We start from the raw sequence: 24586 nt of genomic DNA on the forward strand, positions 1-24586 counted from the left end.
GCATTCCCAGAACCCAGGGCCCACAGCGCTCCCACAGGGCCGGGGGAAACCTGGTAAGCGCGGGCTGGGGGCTCGCAGAAGAGACACCCACGTAAACAGGCAATTCCTGCGAGGCCAGCTCAACAGAAGTCACCACGGGATGCTGTACCAGCACAGGGGAGAGCCAGGAACTTCAGGAAAAGCCCGAGGAAATGCGCATCTGTTTTCACAGCAATGCTAAGCTGGAGAGTCTAAACACAAACTGCGCTAGTCTGGTCCCTTTGCTTTCACCCAGTGAAGGATGGATCCCCACGTGAAACTGTCTGGGGCTTTAGACCATCTGGTTTTTAATGTGTCAGACAATAGGGTTTCTTCTGCCACTTCCTCTGGAAGGGCGTTGTTGTTGCTGTTGTTGTTGTTGGGAGGGGGAAAAGGTTTAAATATTCAGGGGACTTTGCAATTATTTTTAAATTGTCCCCTTTCTCGTTAACTCTGAAATCTTTTCATGAATATAAATTCCTCTCTTTTCCTAGGACAGTGATGGGCAAACTCATTAGTCAACAGAGCCAAATATCAACAGTACAATGATTGAAATTTCTTTTGAGAGCCAAAATTTTTTTAACTTAAACTACATAGGTAGGTACATTATTATTAACTTAATTAGGGTACTCCTAAGCTGGCCTCTGCTAAACACTCAAGGGGCCAAAGAGCCGCATGTGGCTCTCGAGCCGCAGTTTGCCGACCACTGGTCTAGGACATTAATATGCAATCATCTAGCTTCTAGTTTGGTAGCTATAAATATTTTTTAAGGGTCTTCCTTTAATGAACTCCCCAATCTTAATAATTTTTATTTTCATCTTCAGAGTGTACTTTAGGTGCTGTTCTGAGCCACATTCTGCTCGTGGGATATGAGCAGACTTCAGGTCTCCTCAGGTATTTCATTTCATCTGTTGGCATAAACTTAGTTTTGACCTTTGTTCCTCATCAGTCTCTGATAACTTTTTCAAAACTATTTCTTTTTAGGTATTTGTTATATTGTTTACTTCTGTTTAGCAATCTCTTGAGTTTTATTGGTCAACACCGCATTCCCTTGTGCCTCGCACAGTGCCTAACATGAGTAATTGATAATAACTTGTATGGAAAATGAAGCATTGAATTACTTATATAATGTGGGGCTTTTCTTTTTTCTCTTCTCATTTCATTTCCTTCATCCTTCCTTTTCAGTGCTTTTATTAGAACATTAGATGATCTCTTCAGAATACCTCTCAATTAGCGCTGGACTCTTAGAAAATATTAAAAAGCAACCAGGAAGTGTCTACACATGTATATTTACATACTTTGAAGTTGCTGACTCTTAGTTATGTCTTAAACAATATAGGGAGATATATTTTATTATGGGTGTGAATGACCTTTACCTTGACCCACACAATCAAGCGAGGTTTCCAGGAGGAACCGAGATGGAAGGTGATCTCAGAAAGGAAGCATGGGCGGACCAGGGAAGTGAGATGAGGGATGTGAGATCGGGAGCAGGACGTGTAACAGAGCGCAGAGAAAAGGAGCCTGCCTCCCGAAGGAAAGGGTGTGGAGTGGAGAAGGGAAATAGAGGGCTTAATGTAAGCCACGGCCGGCACCGGGAGTGAGCACGCTGAATCCTGACCACAACCTTCCTGTTTTCTAAACCCTCAGGGACTCCTCCGTGCCCACTGAATCGAAGTAGTGGCTTGAAGGGTGATTTCTCTCCCCCCCCCCCCCCCCCCGACACACACACACACACACCCCGCATCAACCTAATCACCGATTCTTAAACTCTGTTTTGCTACTCTTAAAGCTGCTTATGCAACCTTCCATATCTGAGTTTATTTTTAAACTTAAAGCTCATTTCCGTATTTCTTATAGTTACACTAGAGGCCTGGCCTGTGTGCTCTCGCAGTCCGGGAGCCCTCAGGAGAGCGGGCCTAAGCCGGCAGTCCATCCTTACCACTGCAGTGTGAGCAGGAGAGGCTCCCACCACCGCCACTGAGCTTGCTACACTCACCAGCCGTGAGCCCGGCTTCTAGCTGAGCACACTGACCACCAGGGGGCAGCTCCTGCCTTGAGAATCTGCCTCCTGGTGGTCAGTGCATGTCATAGCAACCAGTCGGTCCACCGTTTAGTTGATTTGCATATTAGCCTTTTATTATATGGGATTAGGTGCTCTGATTTTTGTCCTTGCACATGTCAGCTTTTAAAAATCATAGTTACGGTCCTGTGCTCTTTAGACCTACATTACATGTGGTCTTTTATAAATGAGTGGAAGTACAGGAGAATGCCATTTCCTGGAAAATGTCTTGCATGAGATGACTAACCTACCGTAGGGAACTGGTACCTCCAGTAGGCCTGCTGTTTGCAGATGATCTATCCATAATGGTATGAAAGATTGATGTACTAGAGCTTTTCATCACCCAATATAGTTTATTCATTTGAGACTATGCTAACTGGAATAGTAATGTTAGATTTTAACAAGGTTTGGGGAGATCAGCTATACTTCAATGTACCACCGATGGTATACTGTTTAGTACCTCATTCTTTTCTTTATTTACTTTTTAAAATATATTTTTATTGACTTCAGAGAGGAAGGGAGAAGGAGAGAGAGATAGAAACATCAATGATGAGAGAGAATCATTGATCCGCTGCCTCCTGCACGTCCCAAACTGGGGTGGAGCTCACAATCTGAGCATGTGCCCTGACTGGGAATTAAACTGTGACCCCCTAGTTTATAAGTCAATGCTCAACCACTGAGCCATGCTGGTGGGGCAGTATCCCACTCTTTTGGGATTCTGCAGTAATTGGTGCTATTTGGAAACAAATCATCATAAAGAAAGAATTTCTCCTAATTTAACTAACAGGCCCCTCTAACTACAGACTACTTATTACTCATTAACTTCTCATGAGGAAAGCGCTCATCTAAGTTCTCTAGGGGATGCCAAGACATACAAGGTTTGGTCCCTGTAAATGAGATAAGGATACGTTATAAAGACCCATCCATTTGCTTGTTTGCTGAATAATCACATGAAAGGTAAAATATTAATGTAAGATTTACAGAACAGTAGATAACAACATTGTGTTTCCTTTTCAAATTAATGGTGCTACAGAAGGTAGCATGGATGGTGCGGTAGAGGCAGAATCAGCAGCAACAGCCAACTGACTGGACTGGGGTGGGAAATCAAGGATAATTTTCAGTTTTGTTTTATCCTTTTCTTTATTTTTATTTTTGAAAATCTTTATTACATAGGTCCTCCTTCCCCCCACCCCTATTAACCTCTTCCAGCCCATTCCCTTTCATTCTCCCCACCTCAAGGCCCTCACCACCCTATCTCTGTCCACGCGTTATGCATATATGCATACAAGCTCACTGGTTGATCTCTTCCCTCCCAGCCTCCCTTGTTTTACATTTTTAGACACACGTGATGATTAATGCTGTTAACAGAAACAGAACAGAAAGGAGGAAGAGCTGTGTTAGTAAGGAGAATGCTACATTTGATCTTAGTGTGCCAGGATAGCCAAAAGTCACTTGAAATGTAAGGCCAAAGCTCAGAAGAGAGGCCCAATACAAAAATGTAGATGTATTATTCTTTTCGTGTTTTTTGTACGTGTATGCCAGTCAGCTAAGGACAAAGTGATTCCTACCACATTTCTGGCGAAGAGGCAGCTATTGGCTAAAAGTTTGAACTCTTGAGTCAGAATGCCTGCGTTCAAACCCCAACTCCACCAGGTCCTAGCTTGTGACCTAAACAAGTTACTGAGTCCTTGTGTGCCTCAGTTTCCTTGCCTGTAACATAGAGAAAGTAGCCGTACCTAAGCCATAAAATCCGTGTGCTTATTAAATGAGACATTACTTAGGAAAGTACCTACCTGGCACCAAGTGTTAACCATGGTTGTTATAGTTACCTTTATATCATCTTTTCAATGCTTTTGTTGAACTGGCTATTCAGTGAAGATGTTTTATTTTGTTACGTTGTTCTAACCACGTGCATGTAGCCATACCTGAAGGCATAAAGCTGCCCAGAGAGAGAGGAGAGAAAAAGCGCTCCAAGGCCCATTTTGTCATCACCCAGAACCATGAAGTGGCATTTGATGCCCATGGGCAACCCCATGTAATTATAGATGCCAGTCTCACTTTAGTAACTCAGCGCACATCTTCCGACAGTCCTTTATGCTCACAAGACTGTGTTAAAGGTCAGTTCTGTCCTCCAGAGGTCCTGTTTGGCCAGGTTCTGCCCATCTCTCCAGGCTCCCTCTGACCTCACTCCCTGTTGTCCTCCTGATCCCAAAACCCTCAGCATCCTCTGGCCTCAGGGCCTCCCTGGGCCTAGAAGGTACTTCCTTTGGTTTGTTGCTGGTTTGTTGTTTGCTGGTTTTATCTCAGAGGTTTCAGTTTACATGTTGCCTCCTCCTTGACCATGGAATATAAAACAGTTCCTCCTTTCACACCATCCTCTTATCTCTGTAGCACTTAGATAAGATAATCTGTCATTATCTTAATAGAGACCAACAAGCCTGCCTTTTTTTATGCCTAAACCTTCAATGAGCATTTCTTGAAGCAATTAATTAAATGCGTAATGATAAGAACGAATGATGAGAAGAAAAGACAGAGTAGAAACAAAAAGCTTCACTATCCTAGAGATAAAGGATAAATAGGAAAAACCACGTGAAACCATCAGCGAGCACCAGGAGAAGAGGAAATCTAGAGCAGTGCCAAGGGCCCTGGCCAGGTGGCTCTGCTGGTTGGGGCCTCATCCCGTACACTGGAATGTTGTGAGTCCAGTTCTCAGTCAGGACACGAACCCAGGTTGTGGGATTGATCCCTGGTTGAGATGAGTATGGGAGGCAACTGATTGATGTTTCTCTCTCTCTCTCTCTCCCTCCTGGTTAGGGTTTGAATGGGAGGCAACTGAAATAAATAAATTTTAAAATAAATAAAATAGTGCCAAGGTCTTTATTTATAAATATTAACTATAACAAGAGAACAAAATGGGAAAGGCCAAAGGAGGAGAGTTTCCAAAAGAAAGGGGTGGCCAGGAAAATAAAATTTCCAGAGATGAATTTGAGGACAGAGACCACTGCCTGGAAGACTGGTGACTTTGAGGAAGTGGCTTAGTTAAGGGATGAGGATAGAAAACGGAAGTGCCGGGGGGGGGGGGGGGGGTGGTGAGCAGGTGAAGAGACACCTTGAAGACAGGGACTGAACTAAGCACTCCCACCAATTTAATGCTAAAGAGAAACAGAACTGAGTTGTAGGATTATGGAAAGAGGCCCAGACAAGGGGGCAGAAGTAGGGTCGGGTTCCAAAGAGAGCCTGCAAATGCAGCTCTGCATCCGAGTCTCCTTGTTCACCTCCGAAAAAAATGCTCTGCCCCACTCACCTCCTATAATAAGGAACGAGGGGCTCGGCAAGCATGTCAAGCTCGCAGCCAACGGGCCGCATGCCTGAAGGAGCTGTTCTTTGTAAGAGTTCTAATGAGGTTCTAATAAGGAGGAGCAAATCTATAGAAAAAAATGTCTTATCTGAAACAAAATTAAAGTAAAATTTCACTTAAGCTTAATTAAGTTAGCCTGGCCCCCCCTGCCCTTCACTGAAGGCTTCGTACTTACTCAGCTATAGCCCTTGAGAGGCCAGATATGAAGAGCGTTTATATTTATCACTGACATTTTGTTGAACTTGTCCATTCTTATTAATCATGGCTTTCAAGTAAGCAGCTGAGTTCTCTTAGGAAGTTTGATATTCCCAGCAGACCTATCTGCAAAAACAGTGGAGCCTGCTGCTCTCCTGCAGTCTGAGCGTGCTCGTGGAGGGCGAGGGAGTGTGTGTGTGTGTGTGTGTGTGTGTGTGTGTGTGTGTTCTGGAAGCTAAAAAAAACCAACTACATTTTAGTGAAGCCACTACAGACTTTATCATATTCTGTCTTCTCAAAGCACGAAGGAATTGAAGACAAAAGCAGGCTCTGATTTGCTTATATTGTACATGGGATGCAAATCATATCTTCGGAATGAAGACTCCGGTTACAAAGTCTGATTCAGAGGTGATTGGAAGCAATGCCTTGAAACTAACTGTTGAGAGTACTGGGCTCACGGATAAGGGACTCAATTGGGTCCAGATACAAAACCTACAGGGAGAACAGCTGACCTGTGGCACCATTTTAGGATTCTACATCTAAGGTTCATAGAAAAATCTTAATATCCAGCCCTATTAGTGTAATTGTTCTTCTCGCTCTATACATGTTAGCATTTTAGTCTGATTAGAGTGGTAGGCATTTGCTTACCTTTTGGTTCAGAATTTTTAATATAATTCTAATGTGTACCCTGGGCAATGTAAACATGAATATGTGAGTCCCAAAATTTAGAATTTGGTGGCTAAATAATCCAAACATTCAATAATGTCTATGGTTCAATTTGGTTCTTTAAAAAGAAAAATCTGATCTTTTTTCATAGAGTCCTTTTCTCTTGTTGAAGTTTCTACTCCTCCTTTTGTTCTCTTTAATCATTTTAAACACACTTATTTTATAGTCTTTTTTTCTTTCTTTCTGGTTGTCCCCTCATCTCCTGTTCTTTAAGGATAATTCTCATATGTCTTATTCATCCCCATTTCCCTGGAACTATGGGTAAAGCACTGGGCCACCAGTTTTTATCTGCATTGTTTTCATCATCTCTCAGAACTGCATACTTTGTAATTTCCACTGTGATTTCCTCTTTAAACTCAAGAGGTCTATAGAAGATTATTCTTCAGCCTCCAAACATAGGGGGACTTGAGTAATTCTATCTTTTCAGTGTTGATTTCTAATTAAATTTCATTGCAATTAAAGAACATAGTGTGTATGATACAGATTCATTAAAATGTGTTGAGATTTCAATTGTGAACTTTTATACCATCAGTTTCCATGAGTATTCTATATGTACTAAAAAGTGCATCCTCATATATAGATAAATTAGATGAAATCGGCAACTCTATAATAACACTAAAACTACATTATACTCAACAAAGATAAAAATATAAACAATTAGATGTGTGCAGTGACCCTAATTTATAAACGTTTCCCTTATATTCTATAACTTCAGAAAACCCTCTCAGCAGAGTTCAGAGCTAAAACAATCCAAAAAATGGACTCTCATCTAGTTAATTACTTGTGAAAAAAAATTAGTCACACCATATATTATAACTTTATAATTCAGTACTATAGTTTAGAAAAAAGGAATGGCCAGCAGACTGTCTGAATTAACATATTAAAATGATGAATATATGTGGTTCCATGAAAGTCAACTGGGATCTTCTCATTGAATTCTAAAGAAGGAATAAAAAAAAATTCTTTGGTGAAACCAGGACTTACCATCACTTATAATGATGTTAATACCAGAGGCATATATTAACTTGGTAATATGACTGATCATCTTTCAGCAAGAAAACAGAGCTGGAATGTATTTTAGGGGTTTTAACTACTTATTGATGATGTTAGCATTTGTGTCCACTTGCTGAAGAGTACTCCAAATTTAAATACCTAAACTGTTCTTTTTTATGTATACATAAGAGTTTTACTGCAAAAAAAAAATTACCAGCTGCCTTTTGCTTCATATTCCACTTTCACTACAGATAGTTGGACTGAATAAATTTAAAATAAAATTGAATGATCAAAGGAGAAAAAACATCCTTTTCTGGCTCGGAATAGCTCAATCTGTCATTAAAATTTTTAAAAAGGAATGAATTAACGCTTTTAAAAAACAGGTTAATGGAATTGGAGATTTGTCTTCCTGCTTAATGTTGCTCCCTCCCCTTTAGTCCTCTTGCCAGAAGGATTTCAAATGCAATTCCCCTGAAAGCTACAGATTAATAGACTAATGAGTGGTTTCCATTCTTGTTCCTGGGCTAATTCTATTCAGTCCGTATCTAGAAAAATCTTTTTTGTTTGTTTGTTTGTTTCTGTTGCTTCTGCATAATTTCCTGACATAAAAAATAAAAAATCAAGTGACATGGTAACTAGAAAAGATGATCAAGTTGGGTTAATTTCTGCGGCAATTTCCCACGTACCCTTTTCTGCTTTCAAGATTCAAAACTCAAATAAAAATGCTCCTTCACATTTCTAATGGAAAAAAGTGAGCGATTATTCCTGAAATTCGTGCTAAGCCAAATGAACTCATTACTGTGTTATGGGACAGTTTAATGCCCTTTGATCAATACATTAGCTCTGCATACACAAACATGCTAGAGTCATATCACAATGTAAGCAAACCTGACTTGGCCTGTGCTAATAGGTCCTAAGACATAAAAGGTGTCAAAACAGTAGGGTATTTGAAGAAAAGGCACATACTTTTAATATTCCCCAGAAATCTGGCACTCTCAACTCTTCTCTACATATGGAAAATCCCCTAAATGCAAAGAAATCTTAAAAATGTATTCTTATTCTTTTATGGAGTTAGTTAAAAATTAATGAACAAGAAATTAAAGAGAAGCTGCTGTAATAAAGTTAGAATATTCTAACTGAAAAACAATTACAATGAAACTACTTATACTCCCATAGATCATAAACATTTTTCAAGGGATATTTTGCAATACAATTTTTTAAAACAGTATTTTCTTCTTCTTACTCTTGAGACTTAAACTCTGCAGGTTTATTTTACATTAAAATACATTAATTAGAATAAGAGCTGTACTTTCTCAGTACAACTCTGTGATTTAAAGTAATATATATTGAATGCTTAGATTTTTCTTCAAACATACTATAAGCTTTATCTTTCAACTAAGGGGATTAGTTTTCAACTAGATGTAACAGACAGAAAGTTGTGTTGAAATGGTCATATTTTTTAATTCTGGGAATGTAACCAGTCAGATTTCTGAGAAATGCAGTTCTTTGTACAGAACTGGAAAAACACCAACAGTTTGTAAATATGTTCACTGCTTTTCTACTGTTTTCACTTTCTCTCAGAATTATATTCCTATTTCACCTAAGTTCAATTAGCTTAATTTTTATCCTGGAGGCAGAATTTTTTTCTTTTTAAAGGAAAAAAAAATTGCCTTTCTAGGTTTAGATATTTAATTATTAAATTAAATTTAGATATGCAATTATTTAATGATTAAACAAAAGCTCTAACTCTACGAGACAACTTTAGGGCTTTCACTAAGAAAAACCCCTTCTGTAGCAAACGGGCTGAAACTTGACAAACTTGAACTGTGTGGATGTGACTCGGGTCTGGGTTCCACGGGGAGAAAGATCAGACATTCCTCAGCTGCCTGCACCAGCTTCCTCCCCGGGGCACAGCTGAAGGCCCTACGAGCTCAATCACTTTGTACGGCAACTGGGAGCCCAGGCGGGGGCCACGGGACCCCAGAGCGGCTTAGGTTCCTCCCCGTACCTCAGCAGGAAATAAGACTAAAGAGTAACCAGTTTTCTCCAACAATCATATGGCCCCGGGCCCCCAAAAAATGGGGGTGGGAGGGGAAGAACACCTGTAGTGAAAGAAAATACAAGATGCTTCATATTTTTAAGCTACTTCCAGGAGGTTTTCACTGGGCCTTTATTACAATGAATATTTGATCTTTATTCTTTACCAATATTTTATTTGGGAGGGTGAGGAGAGAATGATAAAGATGAAGAAACACAACTTAATTGACAGCTAATCAACAACTGTGATGTGACCGTCCATTGCAGGGTTTTAAAGGAGTGAAATGTACACGACGATAATATATTTAAAGGGATTATACTCTTCCATTTGATGTCAGTATACATGCTCACAAGCTCTTAAGAACATTTTTAAACTAAAATAATTGTATTGATGATATGGCATGATAAAAGCAAGCAGAGAATATTCTTCCCTATTTGAGGATGACTAATGCTATGGCAGATGTAATTTCCTTAGGATAAATCAGAAAGGTGGAGCTATAAACTCAGAGCTCATTAAAATTAACAAAAATATACAGGTTGTTATTTTCCAATAATTGTCTTCTTCTAGGGCAGTGAAAGACAATATGCAGACATATATTTTGAGTAGTTTTTATAATATCTTGAATGTATAATACCATTAAAATCACTAATTCTTGCCCGACTTGCATGGCTCAGTGGTTGATCATTGACCTATGAACCAGGAGGTCATGACTCGATTCTCAGTCTGAGCACATGCCCGGATTGGGGCTCAATCCCCAGTGTGGGGTGTGCAGAAGGCAGCTGATCAATGATTCTATCATCATTGATGTTTCTATCTCTCTCTCCCTCTCCCTTCTTCTCTGAAATCAATAAAAACATATTTTTTAAAATCACTAATTCTTGTTCAGAAAATTATTCTTCAACCTCATATAAGCCTTGGTAAGAATTTACCAGATACAATAATGAAAATAACAGTGATGTACAATTTAGTGTGGACTTTCTATAATTCAAGCATGGTGCTGAGAGCTTTAGATACGTTAGCTCCCCTTCCCCCGCCCTGCCATGATATTCTTCCCATTTATAAGTGAAAAAATTGACTTTTAAAGTAACTGGGCTAGATGGTACAGCCAGAATATAAACTTTCTGATTCTAAAGTCCATGTGCTAGTTACTATGCTTTACTGACTTCAATGAAATGACATTTGTACATTTGGAACATTTTAAGTATTTTTGAAATCAATTTTAAGGTTTACACTGTGTCATTAAATGGTTCTATTCAGAGAAAAATAGCCTCTCTAGATGATGTTCAAGGATTATACTGCTTATGATTCTTTTTATTCTCTGCAGATTTTTAATGGCCAGAAAAAGGCTAGCGTAATGCAATAATTGCCTGAATGTTTTCATATTCTAAGTATCCTAGGTTCTACATGCCTGTCTTTCTATTTTAGGTTGACCCTTAAAACTGTAAGTGATAGACAATTAATTTTATGTACAGATACCAAGGCATACAAACACTAAAGCGTGCTTAAAAACATCGAATAAGAAAACATTCATATCGATAAAATATGAAATAAGAAAACTCCGAGCTTTAAAGGGCCTTTGTTTATAGTTCAACAATATTCCTCTAAGACAATGCCAAACACTAGAGCGAGGAGGAAAGCGTGAGGCAGAAGTTGTTGACATATGGAGTGTGTGTAGAACTTCTGGTTAATGGAAGTTCAAGATGTATAAATAAAAAATGATGTGTGAGTTGGTGGAAAAAACTGTAAAGCAAGTCAATTTTTTAATTAAAAAATTATGTAGCATAAACAATGCTAATGAGCCAAAAGTCCCGTGAGATTAGGACTGTATCTGCTTCGCTTTAACATTCCGTTCACTTTTCGTAAGTGTACTTTCACTCACTTGAAATACCTCAAGCAGAACTCTTTTTGGAAAATAGAATTTTGAAGGTTCTCTTTGTCCTTGTTCTTAATAGCTCATCATTTTCTTCTTAAGTTGTCAACTTGATGATATTAAAAATAAATAAAAGTCCCCAAATCCTAAATGAATAACCAGACAATAAATACCTGGAAGTTCCTCATAAATTTCATCATCAATTGGCTGACTGCCGGCTGGTGAACTGCTGGATGGTAGAGGATGATCAACATCATCATATAATTCTCCTCCTTCTTCATCCTCCTCAGGGATAATATCAGATCCCATATCTATGACACAAGTTTTGGGAAGCAAACATCTTGAATGTATAATGCCATTAAGCTCATGAATTCTTACTTGTTTATGACTTATAAAAAACGCAGAAGAGATTTTCAAAACCCTATTTCCTAAATGAATGTAGCCCTACAAAATCACAATATCATTATATGCTATATCCTTAACTTAAAACATTTTTAAAAAATTGATTTGTGCATAAATATGGGAATTTCAAATTGCCAATTGGAACTTACAGAATACTTTTGTAAATCTGCGGTCAATGGTCTGTTATTAATACCAGTCATATTCCCTTGGTCATGCTCACAAATTCAATAAGCTTTTGACATACGTAAATCCAAATCCTTCAGGTACTCAGTGTTTAAAGGCTGCAATAACTGTTCAAATGCTTGCTCTTACCTTGTAATACAAATTTCAGCTGCTGTACCCATTCTTCGGCATCTTTGGGAGAAGTTGCGGTGAACTAATAAAAAAACAAACAGTAACAAGAAAAATCACCACAGCAGAAACGAAAGAATGTCCCATTCTTATCATTTCTTGAAGACCATTAGTAATTCTTTTCATGTCTAGTACTACTTTTCTTGCAAGGATGCTTCTTATAATGTACAGTTAATTTTGACAAATTTACGTAATTGAAGCAGAGGATGATGGATTTGAAACTCTGATCAGCAGCTGGCAGCTGTGCAGGAAAAAAACCTGCTTCTCTTCATCAATGTCAAAGACAGAACTGATGAACAAAATTTGCCCTTGACAATTAGAAGACACCCATGAATTTCTTTAGACTGCCGGGTACAGTTTTCTTAAAAATGTTCTTGTCAGATTCCAACACACTATCTGACAACTTAATTAACTGGCTTTCAACTGCAATCTCAGATATTTAAAACTTATTAAACATACATTCCATATTGATGCTCACTGATAGCTCCTGAATTGCAGAGCTGATCTGTGCCCTTCCCTTCATTTTCTCCCACAACCCCAACCCATGCAATCTGCATTAACACTCTGATAGTTTCCTCTTGATAATTTTACCCTTTCTGCTACGCAATTCTTTTAAGAAATCACATGGTTCTATTAAAAGAGACATAAAATGCAACATGTGAGGTAACTGATAAATCACATATTCGCTTGCTCTCTTTCAAGAAGATATCACTTGAGCCAATCTGAATTTTTTAAAATGTATTACCTCTTCTATGAATGTTCAATGTATAAAAACCAATATTTTTTATTATTAACATGTCAGGGAGAGTTGTTTCAACAAAATGTTAATGTCTTTATAAATGAAATCAGAACATTTTATCAACTTAATTTCAAAACAACCTAGAAACTCTAACCTGATAGACACGTTTATCAGGAGCAGCGATTTCAAAGCAGCAATCTTTCTTTGCATCCTTCCTAAGAGTGTTATTCATCCTGACGTGGTAGCCATCAATTGCAAATTCACCTTTCTGCTGTTTGTCTGTGGAAGATAAAGTGAAAGTCAAAATTTCATTTATTATAATTGAGTACAAATGGCCAATTATCTTTTATTTAGATTTTCTTTGTCAATTCTGAAAGTCATTTTTGGTAATATTGCTTTCGTAATATAATGCTTAAATAATGTTTCTAGATGTCACTTTTAATTCTAAAAGCACCTAAGTATTTGGGATGGTTGGCTTTAAAAAGGATATATTAGTGAACTGGAGAAAGAGGTCTGAAGATAGTGGTCTTATTCAGAAGCATCTATGGAAATAAAACACTTTTATGTACAAAAATTTCAAGAACTGGAGCTCCTGAATTCCCTCTCCAAGCCCGCGGATCTTCCAGACGTGGTAAGCCAGTGGGGAGCCTGACTACATGAAGATTGCTAGGCTTTATTTCCCACTATCTCTTCTCATACCATCCTCCTCACCACCACCCCAAAGCCTCTAAAATGGAAATTTTCTTTTAAAAATTTCCTAAATTCACATGAATTAAGCTCTAAATTTAAAAAAACAAAGCAGAATAGAACAAATTAATTATTAAAAGACGTGAGGGAAAAACAAAGTGTTTGGATGGAGAGGAGTGGGAAAGCAAGTAGAGAAGCACTAGTTACTAAAACAAACCAAAGAAAGTAGGCTTCTTAAGCAGTCAGTGAACAACTACACTAACAAAGCACGTTTGAATCTCATCTGATGAAGTGTCAAAAGGAAAGACCAGTTGAGCTTCAGTCAGATATTAAAGAAAAATAAAGCAGGAATACAACAATGGATTTGATACTCTGATCTAATAAAATTGGTTTTCCTATTTTACGCAGCTATGTCATTTTCATAGAAAAGCTGTTTATTTCCTAGATTATGCCCTAGTGTAAGTAGTAAGGACAGCTGTCTTCCTTACTGAGCTCAGGGCAAATGTAAAAATGCTTCCATATCCTGGGGTGATGGGCTCTCTCAGCTCAATGTATCAAATATCTTCTTTTCTTAAATATACAAATTTAATGCCAGAAGTAGCATACATTTTTTTTTAATTTTTTTAATTTTTAAAAAATTTCTTTATTGATTAAGGTATCACATATTTGTCCTCAACCCCTCATTCCAATCCCCCACTCCCTTAGCATACATTTTTAAAAGGTTATTGTGATTACATCTTGTTCAAAACATCGAATGGAAAAATCATCTGAGTTAGCAATTCCTGACTTAAATCTGGACATTCTAATCATATTTATTCATAATTTACGTCTCTTTGGTTGATTGAAGAAACAATTCAGATTCAAAAATTTGAAGTTTGCTTTGTGGAGACAGTGTACAATGAACTCAGAAAATTTCTAAAAATTGATGCAGCATTTACCAAAATATGTTTTATGGAATATGAAGAGGTTTCTGTGATCAAGTACGTTTGGGAAATTCTGAATTAAATAAACTTAAACAGGATTTGGTAGTGCAGGCCTTCTTGGGGTCCTTAATATATTCACATATTAGTTGACTTTCTAGGAGAAAGATTTAGAATGCAGCAGTTCCCAAAATTACTTGTCCATGGAACCCTTTTTCACAGAACATTTTATGGAATGGTACTCCCAGGACATGTTTTGTAAAGTACCTAGCGAGAACAATAATATTGGGGAACAACAACAACAACAACAACAATAACAATAATAATACATGGTTAAGCACAGTTGGTTCTTCTAATATTCTCAAAGAAGACTAAGTCATTCATCCACTTATTCAACAAATTTATACTGAACACTTAAAACAAGTGAGCTAGCATTATAGGTAAAATGAAACAGAAGCTAGTAATACCTTACCATACCTCTTCTGCTTTCTCACTGAAACACACACACACACACACACACACACACACACACACACACTCACTTAATACAAATTTAAGTGCTCGACCAACATTAATGACCCACTAGACTAGGGGTGTCGAACTCAATCAGAGAAGGGGCCAAAATCTAAAATCCAGCCTAAATCGCGGGCCGAATGGTTTACTGAACAGTCATAAACTGACAATGTCATAAACTGACAGCGGAGTGCAGTGATGACAGCGCGGTGCGGGCCACATTGCAAGGCCTGGCGGGCTGGATTTGGCCTGCGGGCCTTGTGTTTGACACATGGGCACTAGACTGTAAATGGATTAAATTTTCACTACAAGATATGGAAGTAGTCGAAGCAACTTATACCTAGACCTATTCAGTTGATCGTTGAGTATTAGAGAATAAATAATCATATAAACATCTAAGTGGGGGTAGGAGTATAGAACCAAAAAGACTGAAGAAAATGGAGGGACATTCATTACTCTTTCTCAAGAGCTTTTGCAAATCCATAACCATGAAGTAGCCATATTTCCAATTAGTCAGTGTGAGATAAGAAGCTCAAGACACGAAATGAGCAAAATATGGCTATGATAAGACCCTGGAATTCTTTCACATCAGCATCTCTTTGAGACAGAGACAAAGGAGAAACCTTAGCATCCAATGGCAATTCTTAATAATTTATAAATAGGTTAGCTCCCCAGAGCAGGGATAGTTTCAAGGTCACCTGTTGACTTGAGGCAAATTGTTAGAAATAGTAACACAAGAGAAATACGGTCATAGAAGTTCATCTACCCAGACTTTAAAAGATGCATAAAGTATTTCACTTCAGTGAACTTCCCAAATATCAGAAGGTTATTCCTTTAAGTGCCCAAGCTCTAAAATGTTAGTAATTATAATGGAAATCTTTCTGAAGTATGTATCTCCCCACTTCTCAAGCAATTCTTTTAAACATAATTTAACATTTCCTTGATGATTTAGTAGTATTAACTTGAAAGTTATTTTTTATATTGTTACAACTCATCAATGCCCTCAAGACTTTTTAGTTATTTGTCCCTCTATTAAATTTCCCTCTGCTTCTATCTTACACTTTAACCTTGCCTATATCATGCTGTTGGAATTTCATGTCTATAGAACCAAAGGCTGCCAGGAGAAACCTAGATAATGAAATCTATTAAATCAGTAACTTAATTTTACACAATTCTAATTCAGTAGGCTCAAGATAAAAAGCAGGTGGCTCTGATCTCTTACAAAACAAAATGCATGAGGTTGATGATAGTTATTTCCTTCTTCTTTTTTAGTTTTACAGCTGTGTACTGGGTTTTTCAAGTGTCAAAAAAGACAACAGACTTTTACTGAGCTCCTTCTGTATGCCAGGAATTTAATGGAGTCTATCTCCTATACAGCCCGGAATAATTCTGAGAGAGAGGAGGTCTTTATTATATCTCCAGCCCCGATGGGAAAACAAGCCTGCAAGTAACCAACTTGCTCACGGCCACACAACCCGGAAGTGGTAAAAGCCAGGCCCCTAACCTAAGTCTGATTCCAAAGCCTTGCTGGCACCCTGGCTCCTGGAACGGTGTTTCTCAGGACACAGGTCCAGTATGACCTACATGACAATCATCTTGGATGCCGGTTAAAAATGCAGGCATGGCTACCACTCTGCGCGTGCTATCTGGGCATCTCTAGAGGCGGTTCAAGGAAACCAAATTTTTGACAAGCACACCAGGTGCTTTTGATAGACATTTAAAGCTTGAAAAACGATTGTTCTAGAATCTAGACCAGGTAATTAGGAAGCCTCAGTAGAGAAGATAAACATTATCTTGCATTTCCTCTGCAACTTGGGTCTGACGTCCTCAGCTGCTTTATGGGCCCCTCTCCCGGCGCCCACCTCTTATGCAGCCATGAGGGTTAGGCTCTAAATCCCCGCCTTCCCCACTTCCCCACTTCCACTGGGCACAGCACCTCATCCCAAGGATTAAACTCCTATCAACGTGCTTGTGACTCGAAATCCCCATGTTAGCCCAGCTTCAGAGCTGCACATCCAAATCTTCACCTGCTCACTAGTTCGTAAAATGCCCTGTAGGCACAATGATATACTGTGCCCACAGTGGAGATCACCTTAAGAAAGAACTCTTGGGATCCTTCTTTTCTGTCCTCCTTCCAGTAAGTGGCACCTCCATTAACGGAGCCACCAAACCAGAAAACTAAACATCATTCTCATCCACTGTCCCCATGTTTCCTCTCTCCACCCACCTACCAAAATCCAATCAGTCCTCTATTTTTCTTGCAAATATATTTCCTTTTCTCTTCTTTATTGGCTCTCAGAAAATATGCTTAAAACACCAACTACTTTCCTACCATCTTACATACAGTATAAACATGATTAAGCCATGCCGAATCACACAGCATTCCTGTAAGTAGTGGGCATTCGCCACTTGCCGATCCCTGGAACCCTGGTAGCTTTCTCATGCTAGTCCTGGGACTGTCAGGGCCCAGCCAGCTTCCCCCCACAGATGCCGGAATGAGGTAGATTTTCCCTGATCCGATCAGCCAAGCTGATACTCCAGCCTGGGACCTACGCCTGGAGTGACAGAAGAATCCGAGGGTGCTCAGAATCCATCCTTAGGGCAGAGGCACTCACGACTGGAGCAGGTGCACAATGGCAGCATCACAGGCGGCCGTGTGTCCCGGCAATGTGTCTCCCAGAGGCCACGCCGGGGCTGAGGTCCTGGCCATCTTCCCTCCCTTAGTCCCTGCCTGCTTTCTCAGCCTGGTTGTTTAGCCTTCCCATCAATTCTGTCTGAGAGTTGATATTCTCCCGATAATCTCCTTTTCTATGTCGCTGAACAAAGTTAGTTTCTATTGTTTTTACCAAGAATGCTACCTTGGGACAAATGACTAGGGAACAGAAAGATATGCAATGTGTTCAGAAATTTTCGTTATCTGCTTTTTGTATTTGAGGCCTTTCCCCCTTATGGATAACTCATGCTATTTCCATAAGTATTAATGCTCATTTAATTATCAGGCAAGAGGAAAGTACATACCTTAATACTAAACCCTTCCAAAAAACTTTACCAAACTGATCAACAAGTTGTTCTAGGCCCTCAGTTAAAGACATAGGGACATTTTCCTTGTTGATACAGCTCGTAGACATACAGCTGCTCATGTTAATTCAGCAATATAGTTGTGGTGTTTTGAGTTATACTGTGAGGAAATATCAAATTATGTATGTTTTTTATTTAAAGGTCCCAAATGGCTCTGAATAATAAACACAGGTGATATTTATGGGCTCAAAGGGAAGCATGCTCGTTAGAATTGAGAGTTTGGCTCATATGATCTGGTAGAGGAAATTTTAGGAACTTCCCAAACATTTTTATTTCTTTAAAATAAAAATCAAGTGGTTGTTTTTTTAAAGAGCCACACATTTTCAACCACAGGCATAAACATGATTAATAACACGATAGTATGAAGCATCTGTAAATAAGAGGACAGATACATTATAGGCCTTTCTGTAGAACAGGAATGTAAAGCCCCATTTCTCCTTTTTTGACAATACCTATTGTTTTTCTCTACAACTGAAATTCAGGTAATAATTGTGATATGGTCTATTACAGTGGTCGGCAAACTCATTAGTCAACAGAGCCAAATATCAACAGTATGATTGAAATTTCTTTTGAGAGCCAAATTTTTTAAACTTAAACTCCTTCTAACACCACTTCTTCAAAATAGACTCGCCCAGGCTGTGGTGTTTTGTGGAAGAGCCACACTCAAGGGGCCAAAGAGCCGCATGTGGCTCGGGAGCTGCGGTTTGCCAACCACTGGTCTATTAGATGATCGCAGCACATAGCTATTGCTAAGATAAACATTACACAGAGAACATCTTCATATCCCACCTACAATAATGAGAGAACAAAGGGTCCGGCTGCTCCGTGTGCAAAGGGAGGGTAGCTAACACGTTTCAGATAACCTGCAGCTCCTTCATGCGTGTGAGCTGGTACAACCTCTCAGCCACTCTCAGCTTCAGAACACACCTTGCCTCAGTCTCACCTTCTCCTGGCACCTGACAATGTGAGCTTGCCAACACCCAATCAGAGTTTCTCATGCCACCTACTAACCTTCAATGCTTACAAACTTACTTCCCTTAGACAGGGAAGCCAGACTCCTGACATGTAACAACTGGACCCCATCCCTTCCTGGCTGAGAGCCTTCACTCACCTCTTGCCCCGTGAGCCAGCTTCTCCATATCCTACCGTTTTATGGGTCCTCTGTGCCCACTCCTCAGAGCCAATGTATCATGCCGCTTTGTATTAATATAATAACACCTGACACACAGATGTTCAAAGAAGGGCTACTGGACATTGTATCTATCTATCTCTATATATACACACAGATAGGTACAGCAACATCCATATATCTGTATCTCCATAATAGTTATAGCAGCGCACAGTTTGATTTAAAATGTATCTACTTTCAATCTCTATATATCTTCAACCTATATATGGAAGTAGATATATTTTAATTCAAACTGAATCCTGTTTATGCAAACCAACATGATTTGTCACCATCAGACCCTTCCTAAGACTTAATTTGTACCTGAATATCTCTTCATGTTGATAAAATCCTATTGAATATCAGGTGTACATTTTACAAGGCCTTAATTACATATAAAGGCAGAAATAAAGGCCTTTTATTTCACATTTTATTGTGATAAATTATAAAGTTAATATGTGCATATCAAAGGCCTCAAAGCCTATAAAATTGCAATAATTCTAGTAAAAAGTAGAATTAACTATTCCCCCATCTTAAAGAATAACAAAGGTATTATCCTGCTTTACACAAACAAAATTATTCTATAAATTTAAAAAATATGATTTCATATACACATTTTATACATATTTATCATATAATTATAACATGCTGGTGCCTTGACCCAGGAATTTGCCTCTATCAACTAAGTCAGGGGAAACGGTAAGCTGTTATGGCTATTACTAAAGTTGTCATTATAAAACAATAGAACTTCCAGTTTGTACATACACTCTGTCCTTTAACAATATTTTTAAATATTCAAAGAGAACTTTGGTGTTATTCCAACATCAAGACACTTTATAATTTTTGTCCAAACTGAACATATAGATATATGCTATTTTTCCTATCAATGGCGAGGTTGTGGCAGAAGAGAGAGAGCAGAGGTCAATTTCAATAAAAATTTTATTTCCTTGTCAACCTAAATGTTTTATTTTAAATTATTTGTATTAAGCCCAACTTTCTAATGACTTGTAGTCATTAGAAAAGACACAACACTGCAAAAAGTTACACCCACCCGGGGTAATAAATAACTTTTGAGATGCATTTAGGATGATTTGGTCGGACCAATGGCACGAAGAGTTTCTTTAATTTGGAGAGTGGAGGGCAGGGGCACCAAAAACCTCTTTAGTGGGAAGAAAAGAAAATATTACAAACTAACCACTCCCCTTTCAAAAGTGAGAAGAGACAAGTAATGCGGATCCAAGATCATATGGAGGTTAAAAAGAAAAAGGGAAAACCAAAATAAAACATGAGTTTGCAACAGGCTCCTGGATGAGCCATCCTTCACAGGCATGCTGAGGGACTGGTCATAACCAGGCTGTGGAAGAGCATGACTGTGGAGCCAGCGAGGTCTGCCTCTCAGCAGCCCCGGGATAACCTCTCCTGCCTCTCTTTCAGAATCCTTGGGCATGATCCCGTTGACTGGTTCTCTATCCATTCCAATCCACCCCACAATACTATTACAGTTGCTTCCTAAAAACTAAATCTGGCCATAAAGCCCCAGGCTTAATCAGATCCTGACCCGCTCTTTGAGCTGTCTGTGCCCCCGCCCCTCACTCACTCTGAGCTCTGCCTTGATTCCAGCTTTGATCTCTTTGATCTCACCCAAGGCTTTTTTTGCAACTCACAGTCTCTGCTGTTCCCCCGCCTGGAAGGCCCACTGTACCCTTCATCACCTGACAAACTCCTGCTCATTATTTAAGGCCAGTGTCCTCTCTACCAGAAAGTGTTCCCTCACTCCCCTCGGCAGTCAGCCTCCCCTCCTTTGTGATCCAAAGAGACTTTATTTAAATCACTTATTACTCCTGGCTGAAATGATCAGTTTATCCACCAGCCTCCATTTCTAATCACACAACTTCCGCTCTTCCTCTCTTAAACTGTGAGGACCTCTGAGGCAGGATTGTCTTAGGATTCCCAGTGCCTCGTATCCAATAGATGTTTATCAAATAAAGAAATGAATGAATGAGTGAATGAGTGACTACCCTGATGGAAGTCTCAACATGTAGGACCAAACAATTTTGATGAATGAGATTCAAATAATCAAAGGAAGAGGAAGGAGATGAAAGGATGGATGCCATTTTATGAAGTGATGAAATATGTACTCTCTCCCCCCCCCCCCTCTCTCTCTCTCTCTCTCTCTCTCTCTCTATATATATATATATATATATATATATATATGTATAAAATTACTCAAGGGCCCCAAATGGCCATGAATAATAAATACAGATAATATTTATGGATATAAAGGTAAGTGCATTTTTTTTACCCTAGAGACTGGAACTACACTTTCTAAGCCATTACTATCTTGATGGGTCAAAATGGTTTTTGGCGCACACAGTATGTTAGCAAATATGAACAATGTATCTGTCAAGCAGTAACCAAGTACAATTTAACCTAGTAAGTGTATCAACTCCTTCTGCACCTCTCTAATCCATTTATCTAAATCCTACTTAGTTGGACGATTATAGTTCTCATATATCTAAATAGCTCTTTCCACAGTTTAGGTAAATGGTTCGAACAAATGGTAAACAAGACTGTACAAATGGTTTACCCAATTTCACATGAGAAAAAAAAAATCATAGGACACATCCATTTTCCTGGAAAGAAAAAGAAAAGGAAGGACATTGGGATCATGACAAACAAGCAATTAAACTGTCTAAAGATAGATTCTCCCTCCCCCAAGTCCCTAAAAGGGAAAGAGCTGGCCAAGAATTCCAAGGGAAGCAGCCACAGAGAAAAGAACGACTAAAAGCAGATTTGAAATCTCCATGGAAACAGGAGGCTTCATAGGAACAGACAGGGAAGAATTTAAAGAAATATAAACCAGATCTTCAAGCATCCACATAAGAAAGGGTTGCTGGAATCATTTTTTAAAAGTCGTGCTGGTAGAGCTGGCTAAATTTATCACAAAGTAGTTAAAAACACAAATTACAAAGAATGTTGTTACCTAAAGGTTTCAACAAACAAGAGTAGACATGGGAATTTAACTAATACCCACCACCACCACTCAGAAAAGCCCTAGAATTTATTTAATGAACATTAGCCTTTGAAATAAGGATAAACATTCCTTGGGTTTTTGGGAAACTGGTGAATCCCTGCCCTAAGAGTTGGTATATACCAGTTAAGACTGGGGTGGAGGAAACGAACATTAGTATTCATTGATTGAGAAAGAAATTAGAAGTGAGAAGCCTAACTAAAGCAAACCATAAGGTTTTGCAACCTTTTTCCTCTGGTCTTATAAAATTGAGGGTATTTCTTTATAGAAAAGTAAGATTTAGATCTCAATTCATGATGCTGTAAAAAATTATAATAATAAAAATGTAATATGCTAATTAGACCGGATAGCTGAACAACCTTCCAGACAAAGCTGGGGCTGCAAGCCCCTTGCCCAAATTTCGTGTATTGGGCCTCCAGTATTTCTATAATAGTAATGCACGTAAGTGATGTGTGATAATCATAACTAAACTTGGGCTCTAAATTAAGGAAGGCTGCCTGTTAATAGTTATTTATAGTTTATATTCCATTGATGCCATTATTACATTTGAACATATTGTAAATTAGTGACAGAATGCAAACTATCAATTAAATTAATTCTTAATTTGTTAATTCTATAGTCAAAAGGTGAGATCAACTTCTAGAATCATGCATGTATTTCAAATTTACCTGAAATAGACTCATCATATCTGCCTAATCTATATATATAAAAGGCTACTATGCAAAGTGTCCCCTTGGGAGTTCGACTAGGAGAACAGGAGTTTGATCACTCCCTGTGACATGCGCTGACCACCAGAAAACAGCAGGGAATGAAGGCAGGCCCTGGCCGGTGGTAGGAAGGCCCTGATAGGATCTAATCGCCGGCCAAGCCTAGAGACCCTACTCTTGCAAGAACTTCAAGCACCAGGCCTCTAGTATTATAATAAGAAAAAAAACTAAAATATGCAAATAATGTCAAATAAAACATAAATTTCCAAACAACACAAGTGACAACACTGATAAGAATTACATGGGAAAGCTTATATTCAGTAACATTAAACTTTTATGTCTCTTTTCTCCTTAAGTGTCCTTTATGGAAATGAATGTTAACTATTTCTGTATGACCCTTATTCTATAATATTCAACTTCTGGCCTTTTTTTCCTAGGAAAAATAAAAACTTATACTGTTTAAATGTCAGTACTTTATGACTTTATTTGTTCAAATAATGAAGTTAAAATTATCTAAACTATGACTAAGAGATTTGTTAATTAGCAAATGAAGTTACAGTTATATCTTGTTTATAAATTAATATAGTGACAATAGTGGTTAATATACGGACTCTAACCATTATGCCCAAGTTCAAAGCCCAGATCTGCCATTTACCTGCTCTGTGACCATGAATAAGCTACTTAACCTCTCTGCTCTCAGTTTTTCAAACAGTAAAATAAATGGGACTAATAATAGTACCTTACCGCACAGACAAGTTAATATAGCTGAAGTGCTTAAACAGCTACACTCTCACAATCCTAATGGTCTTAACTTCTCCAGAGATTCTACAACTATAGCTTGGATGACAAATATTTCCCAAGGTGAAAGTCCACATAGAGAGTTATTTTACTCTCTTTGCTAATTCAATAAAATGTAATTGTATTAACTTTTAGAGCATCCTGGAATTTGGAGAATTTGTCAAATAATGAGATAGAATTATAAATCAGCCTTAGACTATAATTTTTAAGTTCTCAGTTATTCTATCTCCATCTGTTTTCAGTTTACTCTGTACCAAAAAAATAAAATAAGGGGGGGGGGGTCCCGCGGGAGAGAAGTGAAGCATAGCTCCCAAGCCCTCATGCAACAGAAGTTCAGATAACGGAACACCAGTACTACCTTTGTCACTTCCATAATAATAGAACACGCCTTTACTGAGAGCACACCAGCGTTTCTGCCATTCAAATCCCAGAAAGCTGTGATCTGCAATAAAGGGGGACAGGAAACAGTTTAGATAATATACACAACATATGTAAACGTAACCCCAGTTCTTCTTCTTTTTTAAAAAAATATATTTTATTGATTTTTTTTACAGAGAGGAAGAGAGTTAGAAACATTGATGAGAGAGAATCATCAATCAGCTGCCTCTTGCACACCCACTATTGGGGACCGGAATCGAACCTGGGACCTTTCAGTCCACAAGCCAACGCTCTATCCACTGAGTCAAACCGGTTTCTGCCACAGTTCTTTTTAAAAATGTATTTCTTTTGTTGGTTTCAAGAGGAAGGGAGAGGGAGAGAGATATAGAAACATCAATAATGAGAGAGAACTATCGATAGCCTCCTGCACGGCCCCTACTGGGGATTGAACTCACAACCTGGGCATGTGTCCTGACTGGGAATTGAACCCTGACCTCCTGGCTCATAGGTCAATGCTCAACCACTGAGCCACGCCAGCCAGGCAGTTCTATATTGTAAAA

At 38.6% G+C, this 24586-nt stretch overlaps 1 protein-coding gene across 2 annotated transcripts in view; it reads right to left on the reverse strand.

Annotated features, from left to right (window-relative positions):
- Nucleotides 1-24586, reverse strand: part of SKAP2 (src kinase associated phosphoprotein 2) — a 138227-nt gene that overhangs the window by 36758 nt on the left and 76883 nt on the right. For both annotated transcript variants that reach the window (XR_014796057.1, XM_084896182.1), the window contains exons 6-9: nucleotides 24007-24090; nucleotides 12904-13028; nucleotides 11972-12035; nucleotides 11431-11568 (exon numbers count right to left, since the gene is read on the reverse strand). Coding sequence is in view for 1 of the 2 variants with exons in the window: in XM_084896182.1 (XP_084752308.1) it covers nucleotides 11431-11568; nucleotides 11972-12035; nucleotides 12904-13028; nucleotides 24007-24090 (411 nt within the window). In the remaining variant the exon portion in view is untranslated. The remainder of the gene's footprint in view (nucleotides 1-11430; nucleotides 11569-11971; nucleotides 12036-12903; nucleotides 13029-24006; nucleotides 24091-24586) is intronic.

This window comes from Pipistrellus hanaki, assembly GCF_964339955.1.
Source record: "Pipistrellus hanaki genome assembly, chromosome: 10".
Classification (NCBI taxonomy): domain Eukaryota; kingdom Metazoa; phylum Chordata; class Mammalia; order Chiroptera; family Vespertilionidae; genus Pipistrellus; species Pipistrellus hanaki.